At 45.8% G+C, this 25,700-nt stretch overlaps 1 protein-coding gene across 4 annotated transcripts in view; it reads right to left on the reverse strand.

Annotated features, from left to right (window-relative positions):
• PTPRT (protein tyrosine phosphatase receptor type T) overlaps positions 1–25,700 on the reverse strand; it is a 1,546,842-nt gene that overhangs the window by 400,453 nt on the left and 1,120,689 nt on the right. For all 4 annotated transcript variants that reach the window (XM_085619228.1, XM_085619229.1, XM_085619230.1 and 1 more), the window contains exon 12: positions 14,165–14,438. In XM_085619228.1, coding sequence (XP_085475354.1) covers positions 14,165–14,438 — 274 coding nt within the window. The remainder of the gene's footprint in view (positions 1–14,164; positions 14,439–25,700) is intronic.

Raw genomic sequence — 25,700 nt, forward strand, 5'->3', positions numbered from 1 at the left:
GAGTGACATTCCCTACAGTGGAAGGGTGTAGAGCGGAGGGGCATATAGTAGAGTGGCATGTTGTAGAGTGGAGTGGCGTTTAGTGACATGTTGTAGAGTGGAGTGGCATTGTGTAGAGTGCAGTGACATTTTGTACAGTGGAGTGTCATGTAGTGTCGTAGAGTGGTGTGGTGTGGCATGTTCTGCAAGTGGCGTGCTCAAGAGTGGAGAGGCGGATCATACAGTGGAGTGGCGTGTCCTACAGTGTCTTTTATCATATATTATTTGTTTTACTTCTGTAGGTACTGTAGCACTTTCCAGATTTTTTTGTGGAAGTACAGAGGTATTTCATAAACTTTTTAAAAGATATATAAAACACTAAAAATACTTCTCCCTAACTATGCAGATTCTGCTAATGTGTCTCATTTGTTCCTACAGCTTACCACAACCGTCATAAACTATATTTGACGCTCATACCGAGAACAAAGACAAAGTGTGGAGATAACTATATGGCTGCCTTTTCATTTTGTAAGGGCTGTCATTAGCCAGTGATATTGTGCTTTGTCATAACATTGTGCCACATTATACCATGAAATTACCGTGATATACTGCCACCCATAATAGCACTACGTTTTTGTCCAAGCACTGAACCAATTAAGGTCAAATAATAAAAAAAATATATCCTTTCCACCTCATAATCAATATTTTTTCCAAATTTGATGTAAGTCTATTGATGCACTTTGTCTCTACTTCTGAGTAAAAAGTCTATGGAAAAAGCATTGGTGGAAAAACATGTTTTTGGATTTTCCTTTTTTCTTTGCAACCCTCTAATTAATCACAATGAAACTTTGAATTAGCAGACAATGTAGAAAAAGAAATAGGTCTGCAAAATTTCATGGAGATTCTTCAAACTACGGTAAAGTTATTACCGATTTAAATTACGAGGAATTCCTATATTTCAAAATCCTAACGATAACTACAGTGCAGCGACCATCACTCTAATTATTAATTCCTGGTGCTACACACAAGAATGAATCCATTCAAAGAGCTGCACCACAATACTGAGCTATAGCTACACCGTGACCATAAAATTGACTCCATAATGTCATTACAGCAGAGTTAATCGTAAATCTACATTTATTTACCCGTGGGTAATTTCTGGAAAGGATATTGTGGACACGAGTCCACATTCAAACACCTAATGTAAGAAGGGAGAAGAGGCTTTTCGACCAATCACCTGTAATGACAGCTCTGATTGGCTTCCGTTTGAAATGACGAGGCCTAGCAGCTCTGAGTTGTAATTTGGTAAAAGTTACCGCGGCCATAGCTGATCAACAGGGTGCAGCCATGCAAAAGACATACACAGAGGGAAATATATGGCTTGCTTTGTACACAGTCGAAAAAAACCTATATTCAGTATAAATTTACTTTGATATCACTGGTTGGAGAAATCCAACTGTTTATTGCCTTGTCGAGTGGTTTTTAAACACAATTATTATTATTTTAAATAAACTTGTACAGTTACAAAAAGGGCTCTGCCTCCAGATAACAAGCTGTAAGGCTCGCAGGCTCCCTACGTGTAACTACGCGCTGCCATGATGGATGGAGTTATTATTTTGCCACATGAGTTTGGCAGTGGCTTGCAGCCTGTAGTGTTTGACGTGCGCGAGGCGTTCTAGCCTTCCGCGCTGTGGAACCGCGCTAGCGCTGACGTGTTACGTCAGACGCTAGCGATATATAATAAAGAGGCGTGGCCTCGGCTAGTTAGTCGGAGCCGCGTGTACAACCATCTAATACCGGCTCCCGTATTCTTATTTAGCGCGAGCGCGCTGCAATGCTAATGAGGCAATAACGAATGTTACACTGGCGACGAGGGGTCAAGTGAGCCCTGCTGTGCTATGTTGGCACTCCACTGTGTCTCTGGTGCCCTCTCCGGGTGCCTAATCCTGGGCGTGCTGCGTCCCTCATGGTGTCTCGGTGGAGCCTGCTGGGAGGCCTGGTGAAGTCAACTGCAAGTGCCAGGGGGGCCTCTTCCACGGATCCGCTGTGTGCGCCCTGGAGCCCCTATCCACGCTTTGGAAGGGATATGTCTCGCCCAGGTGCTGCCGCGCAAGCCCCCGCGAGGAGTCTGCAGAACACAGTGCCCTCCTCCGATCCAGGCTCATGCCAGGTGTGATCGCCGTGGCCCAGAAGCGCCGGAGAGTCCCGCAGACGACGTCCGGAAGTAGGCGCGCCCCGATTGGTGAAGCAGCGCGAGGGAGGTCCCCGACCAACGCTCAGGGGAGTACAGGCCACGTGGCGTCGACGCAGAGGTAGCTAGCGCCCACCGCGTGCTGCGCACGTGCCAAGATGGCGTCGATTCCCGCCATTGAGCCATTTGTCGTGGATGGCGCCCCGGCGTCCCTGGCCCCGCGATGGAAGGATTGGACGGATCGCCTGCAATTCTACTTCGAAGGGGCGGGCACCGCAAGGGAAAGACGCAGAGCACTGCTGCTCCACCTGGGAGGTAAAGACATCCACCGCATCTACAAAACGCTCGTGGAAGCCACGCCGAAGACGTACCACACACTGCTGAACGCGCTCAACGCCCATTTCGAGCCCATGGCAAACAGAGACTACGAGAGATTCATCTTCCGTCAAGCCAAGCAAGAGGCGGACGAGTCCCTGGATGCATTCCATGGCAGGCTGAAGGAGCTAGCCAGCACGTGTGGGTTCCGGGATGAGCAAGAGGAAATCCGAGGGCAAATCATACAGGGGTGCTATTCGTCCAAACTTCGCGTCACCGTCCTGCAGGAAGAAGGAAAGCCCCTGGCGGACATCCTCACCCTCGGACGGTCAAAGGAGTTGTCGCAGGCGAGAGCCTCGCACATGGAGGCAGCCCTACATCGCCCTGTGAAGACGGAGCAAGTGCAAGTGGCGGAAGCGGTGAACGTCGTGCGGCCTAAAGGGAGGCAACCCGGAGGGAAACGGCAGCCGGAGGCCAAGAAGAAAGACTGTGGGTACTGTGGCGGCCAACCACACCGCATGCAAGACTGTCCGGCCAGAGGGAAAAGGTGCGGCGCCTGCGGGTGGATGAACCACTTTGCGGCGGTATGCCGGTCCACCAAAGCCAAGAAGGAGGCAGCCCATGCGGTACGCGAAGAGGCAGACAGCGAAGACATGGACGACGACAATGACGAATACCCGGTCCACTACGTGTTTGCAATCCACCAACCACAGAAGAAGAAGCGCAGACTTCCGAAATGTCGCATACTAGTCCAACAGCAGGAAGTAAAGGCGACGATCGACACTGGGGCATCCATCGAGCTGATGGCTGCCAACGTCTACCACCAACTGCGGGCCAAACCCCCGCTAAAAGGGGCGAAGATTAGAGTGTTCGCATATGGCCAGAAGACGCCCATCCCCCTCATTGGATGCTTCCAAACAGAGATATGTCATGGCGAGAGGAGCATCAACACCACCGTCTATGTCACGGAAGAGGGCAGCGGGATGCTACTTAGCGGGCAATCGGCCGAAGAATTAAGACTGATCTCGTTCGCCATGGCAGTCCTGGAGGAAGAACTGGACACCATTCTGGAAGAATTCGGGGAAGTCTTCAACGGCATTGGGTGCCTGAAAGGGAAGGAAGTATCCCTACACATCGACCCGTCGGTCCAGCCAGTGGCGTTGAGGCACCGGCGGATTGCCTTCCACCTGCGGCAGAAGGTCGAAGAGGAGCTGGAGGCCCTGGAGAAACAAGGCATCATCGAAAAGGTCAGTGGGCCAACCCCGTGGGTATCCCCGATCGTCATCGCCAGGAAGCCGAAGCAGCCAGGACAAGTCCGCATCTGTGTGGACATGCGCCTCCCCAACGCCGCAGTCAAAAGAGAGCGACACCTGACGCCCACCATTGACGACATCTTGGGAGAGCTGAACGGGGCCCGGTGGTTTTCAAAGATGGATCTACGGTCCGGCTACCACCAACTACCACTTCATCCGGACTCGAGGTACATCACCACATTTTCCACCCACGTGGGCCTCAGACGGTATCGGCGCCTAAACTTCGGCATCTCAAGTGCCGCCGAGGTCTTCCAAAACACCATCAGAGAGGTGCTCAGTGGGCTCCCTGGCGTACTCAACGTGAGCGACGACCTGCTCATATATGCATCAACCATAGAGGAACACCACCAGAGGTTGAGAGGGGTTCTCAAGAGGATCCAGGAATCAGGTTTGACCCTGCATCGGGAGAAGTGTCAGTTCCTGCAGAACAAGATCAGCTTCTTTGGGTATACTTTCTCGGACCAAGGGGTGGCTCCAGACCCAGACAAGGTGAAGGATGTCCAAGATGCCCCAGCTCCGACGAACATCTCGGAGGCCCGGAGTTTCCTGGGCATGGTCAATTTCTGCGGCCGCTTCATCCCGGACCTCTCCAACCTCACCAAACCCCTTAGAGAGCTGACCAAGTCGTCCACCACGTGGCAGTGGGGCCTGGAACAGGAGCAGGCATTCCAAGCGACGAAGGCGGCCCTGTCTGCGGACACCACCCTCGCATACTTCGACCCGGCAAAGCCAACCAACGTGGCGGTCGACGCGAGCCCGTTCGGGCTGGGAGCGGTCCTGACGCAACTACAGGACAATGAGGAGTGGGCCCCCATCGCCTACGCCAGCCGGTCCCTGACAGAGACAGAGCAGCGGTACTCGCAAATCGAGCGAGAAGCAATCGCCATCCACTGGGCATGCCGATACTTTCACGTCTACGTGTATGGACATCATTTCACAGTGACAACCGATCACAAGCCACTCATTCCCCTATTCCAGGGGTCATCCTCGAAACCGCCGCCCCGGATTGAAAAATGGATACTCCAACTCCAAGGGTACGACTACCGGGTGGAGTATAAACCGGGGGCCACTAACCCGGCGGACTATCTGTCACGACACCCCCGGAAGGCAACGACGGAGGAGAAGGAGGAGGCCGAGGACACAGAGGAGTACGTCCGGTACGTGACAGAGCGGTCACGACCCCTCCCAATGAGCCTGGCCGCAATCATAGAGGCCTCGGAAGGTGACGAGTGCGTGAGAGCCACAGCCGAGGCTGTCAGATCGGGGGATTGGAGGACAATCCAAGCCTCGCTCAGCAGACGAACACCCCAAGCCAAGCTGGCACTGGAATCGTTCTTGAAAGTGAGAAGCGAGCTGTCTGTGGACGCCCAGGGATGTCTTCTGCGAGGTCCGAGGCTGGTCATGCCGGCCAGCCTCGCTCAACAGGCGGTGGACCTCGCCCACAGGGGACATCAAGGAGTGGTAAAGACAAAGGGCCGGCTCCGAGCCAAAGTATGGTTCCCAGGTATGGATGCGATGGTGGAACAGACGGTGAGAACCTGCACGTGGTGCCAAGCCGCAGGAGAGCCGGAACGCCCTCACCCGGTGGCGACCGAAGACAATCCTCAGAGACCGTGGGAGTGCGTGAGTGCCGACTTCGGACATCTCCCCGATGGACGGCACGCGTTAGTCATTATCGATGATTTCACCAAATACCCAGAGGTCGAAATCGTGGGGAGCCAGACAGCCACTGAAGTGATCGCGAAGTTCGAAAAAACCATCGCCACTCATGGCATATTCGGGGTGGTCAAGACCGACAATGGACCGCCTTTCCAAGGACAGGAATTCGCTGAGTATCTCAAGGGGTGGGGGATCCATCACCGCAAAATAACACCCCGGTGGCCCCAAGCCAATGGAGAGGTGGAGAGGTTCATGAGGACTCTCAACAAAACCATTCGCATCGCCATGGCTGACGGATCTCCACTGGAGAGAGCGATCTACAGCTTCCTGCGGGAATACCGGTTGACCCCCCATGTCACGACCGAGGCAGCGCCAGGACCAGCCACCATGGGGAGAGTCGTGAGTGACACGATCCCACACCACCCTACGTGGGTTCCGGCGCAAGCCACCAGCGAGAAGACCTTAGCCAATCGGATGCGCTCGAATGACCGCGCCAGCCGGCGAAGGGGAGCCAAGGAGTCCACGATACAACAACAAGATCGAGTGTACGTGAGGGACCGCTACCCAGGCAGCAAGTTCAGACTTCCTTTTGAACCCCAACCCTGGATTGTCACCCGCCGAATGGGCACGATGGTGACAGCTCAAAGAGGTGCTGAAACGGTCACGCGAGATGTGTCCTTCTTCAAAAAAGTCCACCCAGGAACACCCTCCCGTCCCGGGGCCGAGCCTGAGGGGCCGGATCCCGACCAACCGGGCGAAGATCAGGAGGTGGAGGACGGCCGGAGCGAGGAGAGTGGCTCCCAGTTCATCCCCGCCACCCCGGGGGGTAACTCGCCTGGCAGCTCCCCAGTCCGGGTAGAGCCGAACACCCCGAGGCGTGGAACCCCCGAGGTGGCCCCTTCCAGAGGCGGCCTATCCCGCTACAACCTAAGGAAGAACCCGGCACCCTCATCCCAGCTGGCGGACTATATGGTGTAACCTGTAAGGACTGGCAGACTGGTAATAGATGCATCGTTTGGTTTTATATTTTGCTTAAAGTTTTATAAAGGTTGGAAGGAGTGTAGTGTTTGACGTGCGCGAGGCGTTCTAGCCTTCCGCGCTGTGGAACCGCGCTAGCGCTGACGTGTTACGTCAGACGCTAGCGATATATAATAAAGAGGCGTGGCCTCGGCTAGTTAGTCGGAGCCGCGTGTACAACCATCTAATACCGGCTCCCGTATTCTTATTTAGCGCGAGCGCGCTGCAATGCTAATGAGGCAATAACGAATGTTACACAGCCCTGACTTTTGAAGGCGTATATCACTGTCTCACTCGCGCAACTACTTAAAATAGATTACCAGTTTTATCATACTAATATATATAGCAAGAGCCAAGCTCGGCTCGGTTGCCTGTTCGCCGCTTTATTTTCCCTCTGTGCACTGATGTCGGCTGGCGGGCCGGGCTTCCGGTGATGTCACCACGGGTAGCCGGCAGCTCCCGCGAGAAGTCCTAACACGCTCCATGTAAGTCTGGAGGGAACAAGCTGATGTGCTGTTGGCATTTTGATCGATTGCACAGAAAAGCTATTTTTAAGGCGCAGCCTCCGTTTATTGTATTTTTAGGTGCCGACAGTGCGTCCCCTGAAAACGCTGCACCTCCGAATGTGCTTCTTTTGTTCCAGGTCTGTTGTAAAACATCGATTGCGCGATTCGCCTTCGGCGTTGACTCACCACTCAGTGTGGACTAGTTTGATATATGTCATGTCTGCTTCTGATTATTGTGTTGTGGCTATTTTCATATCACCGCAGTGATAACATGTTGGCGTGAGCTATCCCTGTCATAATATCACTGTTATTATACGGCTGAGTTGAAACTCTTGTTCTTTATTTGTTATTGTTCAGCACGGGTAATGTCACTGCTTTATGATAGCCATAGAGGTGCTACAGAGGCGCTCTCATTGTGTGGACCCTCATCAAGTAATGTGGCGATAAAGGAAACCACTTTCAATGTCTGCAAATGAAAGATCTCTCAGACTGATAATCCGTCCACTCCCTGGAATAGCCATCTCTTCTCCAGAGACTGCACTCCAGTACCTGCACTGGCTCCACCTAGACACCAAGCCATAGTCCAGACTTTTGAGTCTGGCCCAGCGGTATATTTAAAATTGTACATATAGTGCTAAGTGAATAGTTTACACTTGAGAACAACATATTTACTTGTTCCAAACAGTACAGTGAAGCAACACCTGGAAAGGCTTTAAGGACCAATGTTCTGCAATCTTATTAAGCATATTTCTTAACATATACGAGTCCTTTCAATGGGCAGACATTATGTACCCTGGATAGTGTATATGGTACTACTCTCAGCACACATACATTATTCCTATTGCACATATTTGTAGCTGAGCAGTAGGATGTGAATTATTTGCATTGTTTATTTGGTTACAGTGGCTTACTAGACTAGTGCATCCCTTTAACTGATCTGATTATGGCCACATAACCACAGGTTTGCATCCTTCTGGGCCAACTCACTCCTTTAATGTTTTGAGGTCAATAAAAGGAGGACCATTGATTTGGGTACTGTAGGAAAATGCATCTTATTGCATGATCAAACCCATAGTTTAGGACTGATGCTGCTGTGTGTTTTTACCCTTTGCACTGGGACCCTGCTAATCAGGCCCCAGTGCAAGCGCTCTGATCCTTAAAACATGCTGAAACTGGCTGTACTCCTAATTGCCATACTTAGATTACCTATAAGTCCCAAGTATATGGTAAAACGCAGAGCTTATACATTAAATGCCACTACTGGGCTGCAGCGCATATTGTGCCACCACTAAAGTGACAATGCAAAATAAGACTGCAGGCCTGCCACCAGTTACTTGGCTGTGCAGCTTTAAACTGCAAAATTGACCCCCTTTAGACAATCTCTAAACCTCCTTTTCAAATATTAATAAGTAGGCCTAAAATGCCCATTGGGCATGGTGCATTATCTTTAAAAGTAGACATGTAAAAGTTTAATGTTAAGCATTTTCTTACGGTGACAATGCCCTAAAAGCTAGTTTCACAGCAGCAGGGTTATGTACTCCATAGGAAAGTATTGGGATCATTTGATAACGTTAATAAAGTTATCTCCACATAGGAACCTGATGAAAAGTTAATTCTTGGAGTTTTAAAATTATTTATTACAAATTTAGTTCATTGGTCAAGTCGTTTGTGCATAAAACATTTAACAAAATTTCATGTAAGAGTTTCCTTTAGCCTGCCTAAAGCCTCTAGAACCCCATTGGCCTGATCTTCCAACTATCACACTGGAGCTGAATGACACCTTGGTTAGGTGTGAATTAGCTTCGAGAGCTGGGACAAAGGGTTTAGGAGTTGGGAGGTATCTTGTTACTCTGACAGAATGAACATCTGGCCAGTGCCCAGGACTTTAATTAACTTCAGAGGGGCCTGCCCTGTGATAGGCAGCTCTAGCTCAAACATGTGCCTGGCCCCCTCTTGTCCTTCTAGCCACCCAGGCGCCAATCCCAGTGGTAGAGGAGCTGCCCCTAGAACTAGGTTTGAGTGACCACATGCTCATTTCCCTGCCTACACTTCCAGGGTAGGCATAAGGCTCTGGAAAGGGAAAGAAACGTTCTGTAATCTCGGTTTTAGGTAGAGAGCGGCCCAGTGTTATGGTCTGTAGTAGAGCATATAGGAAATGCTGCACACGTGGGGCAGGTTATGCCTTGGAACCTTTTCCTTATTGATTACGGGGGGCTATGAATCACCCCCATCCACAGGCTAGAGGCAGGTATAAACATGGACCATCTGGGCACCAACTTCAGAGCACTACTGAACCTGTGGAAGATAGGAGAAGGTCACACCTGTTATTGTAACTTGTGAGGAGAATTCTAGGGGTTAGGCCTGCTCCCACTTGCACCCAGAACTGAGAAGTGGGTTCCAAGGGACAGATGGCTGACCTCCTGTTGAGCTATAGGGACACAAAAGCCTCAAGAAACCAACATTCCTGGAAGAGCCCAGGTGGCTAATTTACCTGCCCTGAACCCTACATCTGCCTTCCTTTGGAGTGGGTCCTGGCCCCCAATTTCTGTTTCTGAGGTTCTGAAACCCTTGGCTGGTGTCAGTCAGAGTGTATTCCTCTTGTATAACCCTATAATCTGGGGCTTAGAAACTTTTTGCAGAATTTTACCTGGAGAACTTTTGTGGGACTGGGACAAACCTATCAGCTGATTTGCCGGAAGGTACATTGCCCATAGGCCTGAATTTGCCGCAACTCCTGCTATATTCTCCTCTGCAGGAGCAAATCTGACTTATCTGGCCGGATACAACCTGCATCCGACAACATCAATCCATCTTGGGCTACAGCCTACAGTCTTGTCCTCCTAAGGTAATTCGACATCAGCAAAACAGTCTAAGTCTGAAGGTAGAAATCTTCACTGATTCCAACACCAAGTGGCATTTGATTGATGCTGACTGCTTCCTGGGTACAATGCCAGACTTTTTTCACTCTGAGTTTTTCCCACCTTCATCAACGGCCACACCGAGACCTTATCCACTGTCAACCCATCATTGGTGAGAATGTCTTCGGATCCAGCCTGGAGTCTTGCCAGCTGAGGACTTCACCTTCTCTGAAATTTTCTGAGCCATCAAGGTTTGCCTTAAACCCTACTCATGTCCTGGTACTGCCACCAGTTGCCCATGGTTAGCGCTTTGTGTTTTTTGGTGATATTTTTATTTAAAGCTTTAAAAGTTCATACCTTTGGTTCCCCTTATAGAATTTTATTGTTTTGATGCCATTTTGTTCATTAAAATATTCTCTATATTTATATTACCCGCAGTGGGATTTTTATTGTGCTGTGTTTTTGAATGTTTAACTGCCCTGATACTTTTAAATAGTTTACCCATTTTCCTAAATAAGCCGGTCTGCTCTGTGCCATACGTACCATGGGTTGTGCTCAGGTTAAATAAGTGAAACACTGACTGGGCCTAACAAGAATACTACTGACCACTAATAATCCACTCTCTCACTTCTTTATTTTTTCTAATAAACATCTATCATTTATCATTAGTGCCAAGAGAGCTCCATGGGGTGAAGGCGAGCTTCAGAGACACACATAATATATTATTATTATTTAAGGGGGGTGTATAAAGGCTCCTGGATTTCATTCTCATATTCTATAAAAGATCTCACACTGTCCAACATATCAAACCAGATACGCAAACCAGTCATCAAATCAACTTTCCATCCCAAACTGGATCCTAAAGAAAGCCAGAGGACTCAGTTCACTGATCCAGACCACATGCAAGGCTCTCCTTTATAAATCAATCAGGTAAGCACTTTATTTCTCTGAACCTTCACCATTGCTCCTCTTTGGTTCAAACCTTTTCAGTTTTTAATTTAAAAAAAGATCACACTTTAGCAAACAAACAACATATTCTGTGGAAAACACCAATTTTGTGTCGAAATGCCCAATAAAATGCCAACAAACGTATACAAATTTTCTGCACACAAAACATACTGGGTCTAATCAGCACTGCAAGGTATGCAACTTTCATAATGCACTGCAAATAGTGTAAACACCAACCCAGAAGATTGACAAAATAAAATGAGTACTACCAAGCTCAACACATTCAATATATTCACTTCCAACACTTCTAAAAACACATTAAAACATTGTCCTTAGGAACCACAGCTCTGTAGTTGTTGTCCTGGCTTTATCTACTAACTCTACTTGTCTTCTGTTTTCTTATTCAAGTATTTTATTTCAATGCATAGAAAGAGATGTTTAATTAAGAGAGCATCTGAACTGGAAACAGAATTAATCAAATGGATCCAGATGCAGCAATCAAGAGGGCATCCAGCATCAGCCTGATGAGCAGGCCTACAAGCATGTTTTTGGCATCAAGGTGCCATCCATCAAATTGCTTCCACAAACACCTTACACCGCTTGTGAATCTACTGTTTTGCATCTAATCCCAGTACTTACTAATATTCAGCATTCTCTTACTTAACTTAGAGTAGTAACGTTTTCTGCTCCACATGTCGCCAGATATAAGAATATCAGCAAGACATATGCCCCCTTAATGCCACTCAAATGCTTTCAAACATTGTAAAGCATATTCTGGGAAGACCCTCCAGAGGACATAGCTTGACATTCTGCTGGTCTGTGTCCTGCAAGTGTATGCCGTTTTTGAAAATCATTATGTCCTTTCATCTCTCTATCAAATGTACTAAGTAAAATAGTATGAAAAGTCTCAAGTAGACTGATTGGGTCAAAAAACACCCCAAAAAGATCTATGATCACTTGGACTTCCTAAAATGTTCTGCCATGGCCCTTCCGCCGCTCCGCTCAAGAACGGTCCTTTCCAAGAGGATCAGGTTATTCTTCATTTGAGTATACCAAGGAGATTAGCAGGTAAAGAAACCACCTCATTATGTTGCTCATTCGTGGTCTACACATGAAATATATATTTTACATCAAGAATCACCAGTGAAAAGCTCTGCCTATTTCATGAGTTGGTAAACTCCAACCTTAAGTAACCTGTTGAGAGAGTTATTTGCCTCTTCGTGCAACATCTCAGAGGCTTTGCTGGCATATTTGCAGCCGCGGTCGGTAGTAGGAGTTCCTGCAGGGCAGTGACGTGGGGAGGGGGAGGGGCAGGGTGGGGGGTAGTAAACTATGGATTACGGAGGTTTACAGGTAAGTAAACATATAAATTATTAAAACGAATTTCGTTGCGTGCACTGCATCGCATTTGGGGATGCAGTGCACGCAACGAAATTCGTTTTATTAATTTATATGTTTACTTACCTGTAAACCTCCGTAATCCATAGTTTACTACCCCCCACCCTGCCACTCCCCCTCCCCACGTCACCGCCCTGCAGGAACTCCTACTACCGACCGCGGCTGCATATTTGTCATGTCCCCTTTCACACAAGCATGAAGTGCTGTGCTTTGAGGACCGGTTTTGTACTGGTATCCATTATGGGAGCGCTTGTTACCCTCTGTGGCACGGCTAATCGGATTTGGAAATTGACTTTGTACGGGTTGTGGTGGGTTTTGAGAAACTAAGGAAATCTGACTAGTTCTAAGCAAACCTTGGATTGATTAATTTACAGAACTTGCACTGATAAAGTTTCTGGGTTAGAAGCTTTGGAGTGGGAAACCAAGGCAGCCCTGACAATTTTCTCGGATCAGCCCCTGCCTGGCCCTGAGAGGCTGGAAACGCTTGCTAGCTGCTTATGTTACATGGGGCTGATATTGCAGCACTGCTGCAAAATCGGCCCCCATCGCTGCTAAACGGGCCCACACCCTTCCAGCCTCCCGGGGAAATGCCCGATGCACAGTATGGCCAGTCCGGCCCTGTTTGTAATCATGGTATGCAAATATAGCTGCACTATCAAAGGTTTTGGGAAGGTGGAATACAATACTGGTGGGTAAAGTTTTCAGCAAATGTTTGTGCTGGAACTTTCCAGTAGAAAAATATTAGGCTTTGTGTGTAAAACCTGCGTTTACATTTGTATTCTTTGTGACACCCCTGTTTCAACCTGTAACCTGTCCCAGGAAGGGTCACTGCTCCAAGAAGACAGTCTTGCTTACCGTTCTGCCTGTTCGAGCTCTCCCTCTGCGAATCCTGAACGACCTTGAAGCAGATGAACTCAATGTTCCCACCACAGAGCGGAATTATTGAATCCCCGGGCATCCAGTCTCTCACCCTTGCAGCCAATAACATCACGCAGCAGAAAGCAAGAAGGTGGCCAATCACATTTCGCAGCAATTTGCCAATCTTGTTTTCCATCCAGCAGCTAATTATGCTCTTTTCAACGGAACAATCACAGCTAATGGTAACGAAACAGACAGCATGCTGGATGCAGCGGAGCACTCGACTTCACTCCAGGGGGAGAAAGCAACAATACACAATCACTCGCAATTGTCACCAGGCAGAAAACAGCTGCTTTTCAAGGGAGCTGAAACTTTTTTTTGTCAAATTAATTCCTTTGTTTCCGAAGAAAAGCTTTCTGTTTGCTGATTAGGAGTGTGGTTTGGGCCAGGGCAAGCGGAGAACAACATGGAACAGGGCCTTGCTCATCTACAGGAAACAACGAAGAGCCATCGTGCATTTGTTGCCGTGTCAAAAGTCCCAGAATACATCTTTCAAGTTGTAAAATTAGCAATGAATGAAGGCAGCGCTTGTAATGCAGAGCACGCATCTCTGAGCCACTTTGGGAAACTATGGAATAATTGTATGCAACACTTAAGTCTGCAAAGTAAATAATTATCAGGGTCGTGCACATGTAGGAACAAGGAAATGTTGTCTCTCAACCATGGCCAATGGTGAACACTTCAGCCCAGCCACTGGATTCCGCTTGTGAGCACAATTAGTGATCCAACCTTCAGGGCTCGACAGTGAATATTCTTGGCTTTGCAGCTTCCCATCCAAGAATAAACAAAAAACATAAACTGAAATATTGCAATAATCAAATAGGAAGTAATTGGCTAGATAGGTAGTCAGCAACGTCGATCCAGTGATGAAAAGACACATCACATCGCCAGACCTTCGTTAAACCTTGCCACAGACTTCAACCACACATCCATAAAGCACTTGAATGAAGCCATCCATCCATGCACCCAATCCATCCATCCACCCACCCAAATTGATCCATCCATGCACTGTAAATATCACGTCAACCATGCATCAGCATGACAACAGCTTATCATACTTACCCCATTGGCCTTACTGAGCGCCTGGAAGTAAATACTGTAGCTCTTCACTGGAGAGAGAGGTGCATTCCAGTATCCATTGTAGGTCCTGTTGTCACCCACGGTGAAGGGCTGTGTCACCGGCAGGTTACTGGGCTTCAGCTCTGCTGCAAAGTAGTGGGGAGAGTCGAGAACCGACGCGTTCTTGTAGCTGACAGGGACTGGGAAACACTGCGTGACGTCGGTAGCACGGCGGGCCTTCTGCAACCTTTCCTCCTTCACAACCAGCTGATAGACGCTGAGGGACAGAGGAGCAAAGACTTATGAATCCTTCAAAATTGGATCCGTGGGAAACACACATATTGCTTGTAAAAGCTTTGAGGGGCTTTACCTACAGCTAACAACAAGCCTTAGAGTCCAGAGGTGACTCATGCAGCACTGAGCACAATAAAGTACACATAATCCATTACTTGCTGTTCACTGTGGGGACACCATGAGATGTCCACATCACTAGGTACACATAAAAAGACAAAAGGCCAATTTAGACCATGGGGTAGTGCTAAAAAGGGTGCAAATTTTGGAGTGCTAACTCCCATTAGAAGAAGATGGTACATCACATTCTTCCGGTAGTACCCTGGCTGCTTACCACCAAAGTTCAACTATTTGTAAATGCTCTAGCTAAGTAATACACAAATTTAAATAGCACTTATAACACAGGAGCCATTAACATGGGCACATAGTATTTCCTATTGTTTCAGAGCTAGGTGTAAGTGGAGTGTTGTTATACAAATGTGCCCGACACAAGCGTTATTTACTCTCAGGTTATTAACTTTTACTATCTGCAAATAGCTATAAAAGACCCTTTAAGAGAAAATATCGATATCCTCATCAAATATTTTTCCTTGGACTAGCTTCACGCACTCCACCCCACTCCTCCTCCACGAATGGTGCAGCTCTCGATCGAGCCATGACGGGATCATCTCTAGCAACTTACAAATGCAACATGTTTCACATTATTAAAACTTTTAAGTAGTGGAAAGGAAACATTCATACTGTTCAACTCGCCAATAAAATAACCTGCGAAGTATAGTAATAAATCTCTATCAAGCTGAGACAACCACCTTGGAACACCGCCTTTCAAGGTCAAGGCAATATTACTTACAAAGAAAAGAACTGGCACAGTATCGCCAGCATCCGTGCACGGCTGATGATTACTTCACCACATGTTCAAAGATGGTCTGCCCGCATCGGGAAGCACCATTTTATGAGTTTGCATTTTACTTTGCATACAGTTCTGCATTCAACAGCATAGAGCTGGAATTCATATAGTGTAAACAAATAAATACCGATTAAATATTAAATAGATGCTTATACTGTTTGAAGTGTTAAAACGGCACACAGAATTTCTGAAAATAAGATGAATATACCGTTAACCATAATGTTCACATATAAATTATATATATATAAGAAGAAAATACTCCCAAAATAGGTTTTATTAATTTTCTAATTCACTTATTGTGAAGATTTAAGGTGCAAAGTCAGAAAGAACCATGTGAAAATTAATTTTGCACCCGCACGTTTTCGTGTTTTTGTTGTGTTTTTTTTGCAGTTGACCTTGAGTAATCCAATTAGAGTTGGGTCCCTTCAAGACCAACTACTTAGAGCTTGGAACTTTGGTTTAGAGAATAATTTTACATCCGGATTTTCGTCTATACAGCCTGAAATTCCTCATCTAAGAAGATCCTTCAGTTCTATTTTACAAGACCTCCACGAGTATCCTCGGGCTAGTGAGCTTTGCAGCGAACATGAAACTGGAAAAAATACTAGGTAGGCGAATTTGCCTAGCCATGACTAAAACAGACTAAGACGTCTTCTAATGCACTCTATTGCCTCTCTTGGCAAGTTCAGATTTTGAGAGACTTACAGACTTTCTGCCTCCAGCAGTCAGTGTCAAAAATCTGGTCAGAAGGGTGCTCCAGAGCCTCAGATAGAGCTTGCAAACCCTTGCGGCCTTGAACATTTAAAAAACAGGAAACCAGTTAGGTGAGCCAAACTGTTTGCACAAGAAGAGATGCTCGTGACTCCTCCAAAATAATGAAGGAATTTCACCATTTCAAATAGCTCTCAAAAAATGTTTACACTTTTTAGTGCAGAATAGCATTCTTAGAAATTCTACACTTCAGGATTTGTAGACTTTCATTACAGAAAATCAAGCAGGAGCCTTCAGTCAATTGTTTCTCTTGTACACATGTAGGTCCAGGGCTTTTTGACAGACAGACACTTAGCTATCAAGAACTTTCACTGTAGTACCTGGATCCCATGGAATGCAGGCAGGCCTGCCAACTATAGGCCAAACCCTCCTTTATAAAGGGAACATTGGGGGTTTGCTAACTTCAACTGAGGTAGGCAAGGTTTATACTGGAGACGGAAATGATACAAATCCTAATAGCTCGTAGATTCTTCTGGGTGCAGGGATTCAGGGAAGTTATCAATATCCTTAACTGCTTGGCACGTTACAGGAACATGCTCTGCTCATTGTAGTGCAATTGAAAGCTTAATGTATTCCTGTCCTAAGCCTTCTGTATCTTGACTTACAGTACAACCATCATTATTACAGAGTGACAGTCAAATCTTGACAGTTTCGATTAACAGCTTCCAAATTCACACATCCACTTTTCTATAAATCTAAGAAGGATAAAGTCTGTGTTTTGCAGTAAGCTATCTCTATCGTTCTCTCTCTAAATGTAGATGTAATTTTGACCTATTGTAAAAGCAGTGCAAAGATGTGCATGGTGTGTTTCACACATGCACCAAATAATTTACTACATGCATTGTTGGTAAAAAAAAAGAGGCCTGCCTTGTGCTTTTCTACACTTGAATCAACACTGTAATCTGTTCAAGAAAGAAGTGTTGCACCATTTAACAGACAAACATGAGCACTGAAGCAAATATACTGGCCACAGTCCTGAGTGGAGGTCAAGGATGGGGTACAGAAAAAGCATGTTTGTGGACTTACAGACAATCAGATTTCCTACGATGCGTCGTAGGGTAGACAGGGGCTAAATAAAGAATGACAGAACACTGATGGTTCCTGATGGACTCTGGAGACCTGTGAGGTAAAAGTTGGAGGGTAATGATGTGAATGAAGGTTTAGAATGTTGCGTTCTTGCTTAAACACTGAAGAATAAAGACGTGTATAACTAGTCTGCATGTGAGGCGTGGTCATTGGCGAGTGCCCGGGCTGAGAAGAATGCAACACCTACTATATCTCCGCGAATTTGACCAAGTAGAGCCCTTTCTACAAATTACTCTCAAAATAGTGAGTGTGAGCAGACACAGGCTTCTCATGTATGTTGTGTGGGACGCAAGAGCTAGGAACGTAACAGTCAACTAGTTGACACATTAAATTAATGTCTAGCTTAATACCTATAATTATGTAAAATATAAGTACCTTATTCACACAGATGAGCTAAATACTACACAATGAACATGAAATGACATACAGGGCTGGAAACTAATTTGCATTAAATACTGAGACACCTGACTCTGCCCAGAGAAACCATAAGATCTTTGGAGGGACTGTCTCCTTTCCAAAATATGCATAAAGACATCATGTACCTAGGAGTCAAACTCACTCCTAAGATATCGAACCTCTACGGAGCCAAGTATCCTCCCTTGCTTCGAAAACTTAAGGCTGACCTGACCAGGTGGAGAACCTCATATACTTCCTGGATAGGACGCATCAATGCAGTTAAAATGAATGTGCTCCCTGGGTTACTTTACCTCTTTCAGGGTCTCCCGATACCGGTGGAGAGGACCCTGTTTGGTGACTTGAAAAAGATGGTTACAAAATTAATTTAGCACGGGCAAAGGGCTCGTTTAACCTTCCAGTTGCTTACCAGGGCGAGAATGGATGGGGGTTTGGCACCCCTGGACTTCTTGGGCTACTACAGGGCAGCACAACTCCGGGTGATTACTGTCTGGTCGCTTCGCAAACTGGAAAAACTCTGGCTTCACATAGACCGGCAAATAGTGGGCAGAACAATTCCGGACCTCCTTTGGAAGTCAAAACTAAATCATCCACTAAATGCATACATTAGCACCCCCACGGCCACCACCCTGTGGGTACGGGATGACCTTAACAGATCAATTCCCCTGACCACTTTCCCTTCCCCCAACACCCCCATTCATTTTAATCTGGACTTCCCACCGGCTCACCGAGAGGGCCTGTTCGAGGCTTGGCGGGAGGGGGATTGTACGATGATTTCGGATCTCTGTAAGGGGGGGAGTTGACCAGCAGGAGAGCCCAATGTCCTGTTGGAGCTGAGCACGTCGCCCCTCCCCCTTCCTCCTTCCACGGCTTCTGGGATTATACACCCGTACCAGCTTGTAGCGAGGATGCAGTAAGGCGTATTCTCCGATATTGGCGTTCTTCGCAAATAACGGTGTGTGGAGCGGCTTCGAGGTAGCGGAGAGAGCGTTGGTCGCCCGCTGCCCCCCCCGCAGTACAGACACACGGTATGGGCGACAACGGTTGAGGGACCAGCGAGGGGCCGCGGAGATGGCTGAAGCCGTCAGAGGTCTCGCAAGGCAGGAGACCAACAGAGCTGGTGGTCTGTAAAACGCGCTGGCGAGGGATCAGCTCTTTTAGAACTTGAGGAGCTAAGAGTAGCTAGAGGACTGGGAGTCAGGTCTGCAAGTGTGGAGTGTGGAGTAGGGGCATCAGCGGATTACCAGCACTGCATTACTGACAAACAAGTCTGTAGAGGCACGGTAGGACCTTTTCTGTGAGCTGCTTTCTTTTACAAATTCTTCACAAACTCTCAAGAGTACCAGTGCTTGGTTTATTTACAGTACGTGCTGGCTGGAAACTTTCCTGACAGATTGTCAGTGGTTGCATAAGCTCCTCTTAAGTTGCTTCTTGTGTGGTTCCTGGCAGTTTGGCTGCAAATAAGTGACTGTGTGGGGGCTATTGAGGTGCCTCGGTAAAGTGTCCTACATGCTCTACATGGTCAGTGAAGAAATAACTTAAGCAAGTGAAGATAATTAAGGGATTGGACAGAGAGCTATGCATCAGATGGTTTTGAGAGGGCACAACTGCACGAAAAGGAGCTCCAACCACAGCCCCCCCACTTCTCCTTCATCAGCACAGAAAGCTAGACATCAAACAGCGCAGGCCCGTATTATGGCAGTCAGGAGAGGAAGAACTGTTCAGAAAACTTGGGGAGATTTAACCTTCACGAGCTCGCAAGTGGCTCTCCTGTCTCAGAATTTCTCTTCTACGCTATCTGACTCCCCTGGATCATCTTCGGCCTCACTGGAACTCTCACCAGAATTGAGATCTGAGGGCAAAGGCAGAGTCGCAGCGGTAGTGGAGACCTCTCCGCCAGGATCTGCTGCACCAGGTTATAGGAACCCAGAAGTGGTTAATCCTCCTAACCCTTCTAAGGAGTACCTGGTATTTTCTATAAATTGAAAATTTAATCCGATGGCTAATGTGGCTAAAATGGCTAACGCAGCATACAAGACACTTCCTGAAGAAGCTGCCCCTGTAATTCAGGAGAAAGGTGCTGATGCCACCATGGGAACTAGGGCTACCCTAGCAAAAGAAGGAGAGATCTTTCCTGAAAAAAGTTCAGAGGATCAAGCTCAATCAGGGCAGTGGGCAGGGTCTGCACAAGGGGTAACGCTGGAGATGGCAAGATGCAATTCCAGGTCAAGTGAGGACCTGGGGTCTTTATCCCCTTCACTACAGCACGGCTCGTCGATTGGACTAAGGCCAGGAATAGGGCCAGAAACGGGGCCCTTGGCCTCTGAGCAGGGAACGGACAATAGCGTCCATTGATACTGCTTTTGCTGTGGCCCAATCTTCAGTTGTCCTGTTAGACCAGATGCAGCAGCTCTTTGAGACCATTCTGGGAGAAATCCGCGACTGCAAGACTTCACAAGCTCAGGAACTCTATCGCACCAACGCCTAGATAAAATTTAAACCATAGTACAGCAAATACCTGAGAGATTTAAAGAGCTGGGACAACGGGTATCTGATATTGAGGATCGATCTGCATTATGTGACTCTGACATTGTCTCTCCCCAGAAGAAGTTTCAGGCCTCCCAGAATAAGTTGGATGAGATGGAGAATTATGCAAGGTACTCAAATCTGCCTTTCACAGGGATTCCAGAAGATAGTGATCGCATTGCCTGGCAATCAAACCCAGTGGCTTATATTGAGCCAATAATCAGAAACCATTTGCTCGAGAAGGCACCTAAAGACCTTACAGTAGTGCGGGCCCATAGAGTTACCTTCCAGAAAATTCCAGGGGCCAAGTATCCCAGGACAATAATTGTGAACTTTTTGGATTATCGTATTAGAGAGGCAGTACTAACAAAAGCAATTCAGAAGAGAGAGATTGTTCTACCTAGCGGGGGCCGAGTACGAGTATTCTCTGATATGTCGGCAGCAGCAGCACGGAGACGGAAGGACTCTATTGGAATGCTGAGCAAATTCAAGAGTGCAGGAGCCCAGGCCTCTATTGCACAGCAGTCCAAATTGAAAGTTCTATGGGATGGAAGGTTCCATCTATGTGTTTCTCTTGAAGAAGCCCAAGATCTACTACAGAAGATTGTTCAAGTTAATGAAAAAAAGAGACTTAAGTAGAATCAGTTAAACTCAAGTAGACTCAAGTAGAGTTCCTTTCTTTTTTAATATAACAATCAGCTTACTGAGAGAATTGTTCAATATTGTTTTCTCTTCCTGCTTCTGTATCTTGGCACTTTGGCACTTTAGGCATCTTTAACTATTCTGAAGGTTACTTTGTTTGCAGGACCTATTGCCATTTTGTACTGTACTCTCCTTTTAGGGGAAATGAGTTGTAATGCACTTTATAGGGTCTACCCTGTTGAGGTAGTAAAATTGCAGTTTTTGCACTAATGATCATTGCATACGTTGTAGTAAGCAGTAAGCTTATAGCTGTTGGTTTTTATATGACACTTTGCACATTTACATTGCACTTTTACCCCTTTTTTTTTGCATTGGCACTTTATAGGGTCTACTCCTTTATACTTCTCATGGTACTTTATATGCTTTACCCCTTTGTCATAATGTGTGTGGAGGTAGTGATATGCATTTCTTTGCGATTTTTTGCACTAACGAGAATTGCATTAGCATTTGGTATAGTAAGCTTGTAGCTGACTTTTTTTGTATGGTACTTTGCACATCGCACTTTACGTTTTTTTGGTATTGGCACTTTATATGGTCTACCCCGTTTTCATAATGTGTATCGAGGTAGTAAACTGCAGTTTTTGCACTAATGACCGTTGGGGAAGAGGGATGTAGCATTAAAAGAAAATGAGCGTATGGATAGCAGGCAGACTAGGAATGTTGGGCCGTTGGGCAATATGTTTAAACTTGGAGGCCAAGTTGAAATTGGCAGGGTCTTTTGTCACCATGAGGCTCGACTTGATTCATTTGAGAGATCTGGTACAAATGGAAGAGAGTTGGAAGAGAGAATATGTTAGTCCTTGTTGTAAAGAGCTATATTTGGTCTAAGGGATGACACAATTGTTGAAGGTAATTTCATGTAATGTGAATGGCTTCTTAAATGCTCAAAAAAGAAGAGCAATGTTAAAGTGGTTAGAATCTTTCTCCCCTCCGGTGATTTTCCTGCAGGAGACACAACTTAAATCTAATTTCCCCAACTTTACTCCCCTAAGAAATATGCCCGAGCATACTTTGCCTCGGCCCAGGCGGCAGTGCGAGGAGTGGGCATTCTTTTATCTTCGGATTTTGGATTGGGAGGTGGGTACGGTGATTCGGGACGAAGGAGCTAGGTGGTTGTGGATAGAAGTCTTAGATAATGGAATAGCTGTTGTCCTGCTCAATTATTATGGTCCAATTGGCGACGACTGTGCGGCCCTGGAATAGGTATATGATCTGCTGGTGGGTGTGCAGGGGTATATAATTATGGGAGGAGATTTTAACTTAATACAAGATTTACATTTTGATACCTCCAATAAGGGAAAAAAGCAATTAAAACCTAAATCAGACATGCTCTTAAAAATTATTAAAGAGGGTCCAATGGAGGGTAGACCATCCAGGTGCCACTGAGTTCACGTGTTACTCAGCGAGATTTAAAACAGCATCCCGTTTGGATTTTTTGGGGATTAGTAATCTGTTCACAAGGGGGGAATCCTGGATTCTCTCTAATCCATTTTCAGATTACTCTTTAGTATCCTTAATATTTCACCTGCCCGCCCCCAGGAGAAAGAGTAATAGGTGGCATTTTGACAAAGCACTGTTATCAGATCAAAAATGGATTGATGAAACCCGTGATTTTATAGGGTGGTTCTTCAAGGAGATGTGAATATGGCGCCGGGTTTTATGGTATGGGAGGTTTTAAGGCCACGTTTAGGGGACGGGTGGTGGCATACAGTGCTAATCTTTATAATTTAAGGAAACTTAAGATTGCCGGACTCCAGGAAGCAGGGGAGCGGGTTAGAAGAGAACTTTCAGGGAGGTCAACTGGAGAGGAGGAGGAAGATGCACTTCAGCAGGAACTATTAAGAGCTAAGGAGGAGCTGAAAAGTTTTTTTCTGCTTGAGGAAATTGCTGGAAGTAAAGCTGCTCGTCAAAAGGCTTACGAGGAAAGCCAGCATATCAGGAAATTTTTAGCGTGGTCCACAAAACGTAACAGAGCAAACAGTACATTCCAAAAATTAGAAATCCGAGTACTAGGTGCCTGGTGAATGATAAAGACAGAATTGTTGAAATTTTTACATCACATTTCAGTAAGATATATGCGGAAGTCCAGATAGTTAACCCTCAAGCTCTTGCTGATTATTTTAAGACAGTTCTCCTGCCTAAAGTCAGCGAGGAGGACTGTATGCTTTTGAGTGAACCAATTACAATCACAGAATTAAGTGAACTCGTAAAAAAAATGGCAAATGGGAAAGCGAGTGGCAATGATGGGATCCCTATTGAAGTATATAAACTGTTTTAAAATTAACTCACCCCTTTCTTAGTATCACTGTACAACCAAGTTTTGGCTGGAACGGGAGTTTCAGACAGATTCAAGGAATCAGTGATGATCTCAATTCTAAAGAAGGATAAGGACCCTAAAGATCCTAGTTCTTATCGCCCAATAAGTACAGTAAATGTAGACTATAAGCTTCTCATGAAAATCTGGGCAAATAGAATTGCGGGCTGCGTGCATTATTTGGTACACGCAGATCAAACAGGGTTTTTGCCGGGGAGATCTATGGCTGCGAATACCTTCAATCTGATTCAAGCTATTGATTATTTTTCTGCTACATAGGAAGCTGCGGCCATCTTAATGATAGACGCAGAAAAAGCATTCGACCTGGTGGATTGGCAGGCCCTTTTCTTTATTTTGGGAGAGTTTGGCTTTCCACGCCATCTGATCGAGATGCTGGAGAGAATCTATAGGGGAGCCATTGCAAAAATTATTATAAATTCAGAGGAGGCGGGAGAGGTAGTAATAAGGCGGGGTACTAGGCAGGGATGCCGCCTCTCCCCCCTTCTGTTCTCACTCTTTATTGAGCCTTTAGTGATAAAAATCCGTTCTAACATATTAATCCAAGCCCCCATATTAGAAATGGGCAAAATCAAGCTGTTCGCTGATGATCTGATCCTGCACCTGAATCCAGAAAAATCAAACATTCAGAGAGCATTGTGAGAAATCCAGGCATTTACAGAATTGGGGGGTTACAGGGTCAACCAATCTAAAACGGAGCTCATTTTATTTAATGCACCAGGGATAGAGCTGCCGGAAGGGCTGACATTTTTACCTCTTTGTCCCATTAGATATCTGGGCCTGCATGTAACAGTGGACTTCCTTCAACTTTTCACCTAAATTATGGTAAAACACTTGACAAAATAAAAAGTCTGTTAGAAAGATGGGTATTATTGCCCTTGTCAATAATAGGTCGAGTCGCTCTGATAAAAATGTTGATTCTTCCTTTGTTGTTATTTTTATTCTTAAATCTTCCTTTAAAGATTCCTATCTCGTACTTCAATGAAGTCGATAAGGTGTTTTGGGAGTTTATTTGGGCTAAGAAAAAATCTCAAATTAATTATCTATTTTACAATTGGATGTAGATCAGGGAGGTCTTGCAGTACCTCATTTAGCTACTTATTACCAAGCTGCATTACTTAGCTTAACAACTCAGCTTCTGACCCGAAGTTTGATAATTTTGTATTTAATCTTATGCTAAGGGAGAGTGCCATTAAGTTATCAGCATTCTTGCACACTCCAAAGTTATTAAAAAAAACAAGATATAAGGTGGTGAATGATTACACAAAAATTATAATATTCCATCATGCCATGCATATTCCTCTCTTTACGATTGTGAGGTATGGGGCCTCAAACTCCCACAAAAGAGGGTACAGCCTTATATTCTGTTGGGTTTTTGTAAATTGGGCGATTTTTAAAATGGTACTAATCAGATGACGTGGGAGGCTTTTGTGTCACAATTTGAAATACAGAGCCGTGACCTCTGGCTACGTTTTAGGCAGATTTCATGCTTCCTTCGGACTAGCTTCAGAGGAATCAGTGAGAGTACAAGAGTAATTTTAAAAGCTGCCTTTGAGTCAAACTTATCGGGCATTGGCAGCTTGTATAAGGTATTACGCCAGGAGAAGAACAAGAACCTCATTGAATTAATGCTCCCAAAAATCGCTCAGGAAACTATCTGTAGGTTTAGTAGACAGGAATGGCTACGAATCTGTGAGCTTGGCCACAGGGCATTGAGAGCGGCCAATTTTCAAAGAATGTCCTTTCTCTCTAGATGGGTAGCCTATTACACTCCCTCCAGACTCCATAAATGGTTCCCCACACTATTAAATGTTTGTTTCAGATGCAATCTGCCAGAGGCAGGGGATTGGACACATATATTTTTCCCTTGTCTGAGACTACAACACTTTTGGGAAGAGGTTTTTCTGAGGTTTATCAGTAAATGTGTTTCATTAGATATCCTTCCATGTGCATCGCTGGCGCTATTTGGCTTCTGGTATGTAATTGATCAGCTCTCATTATACGAGCAGTTTTTCGTTTCCCTAGCCATAGCAGTAGCCAGATCTTTAATTTTACAAAATTGGAGATCTCAGAAATTACCTTCATTGACCCTGTGGCTACAAAAGATGGAGAGGACTTACAAATTTGAGGAGGCCTACACAAAGAGGATAGGGGCGGTGCAGAGATTTGGAATGACATGGAAGGGCTATGTTGCAATCACACACATAAATGTTACTATGTGACTTATTAATGGGGATTTTTCTGGCAAAAAGTGTAATCATATAGGTTATTAAGCTAGGGGTCATATATTATCACAGATTTGATGGTTAGAATGCTGGTTTTGTACATCATATAAAATGGAGGATGAATTTACGTCTTCTTTTACCGTGTATTTTAAATGTGAGACTTAATATGCAATAGGTTTTATCTTCTTTGCCTCTTAGTATATTTTGCATATCATATTTATCATGTACTAATGGATTATGACATTTGTTAAACTTATTGTCTATTTATTATATGTGACTGGACAG

Source organism: Triturus cristatus, chromosome 7 (assembly GCF_964204655.1).
Source record: "Triturus cristatus chromosome 7, aTriCri1.1, whole genome shotgun sequence".
Classification (NCBI taxonomy): Eukaryota; Metazoa; Chordata; class Amphibia; order Caudata; family Salamandridae; genus Triturus; species Triturus cristatus.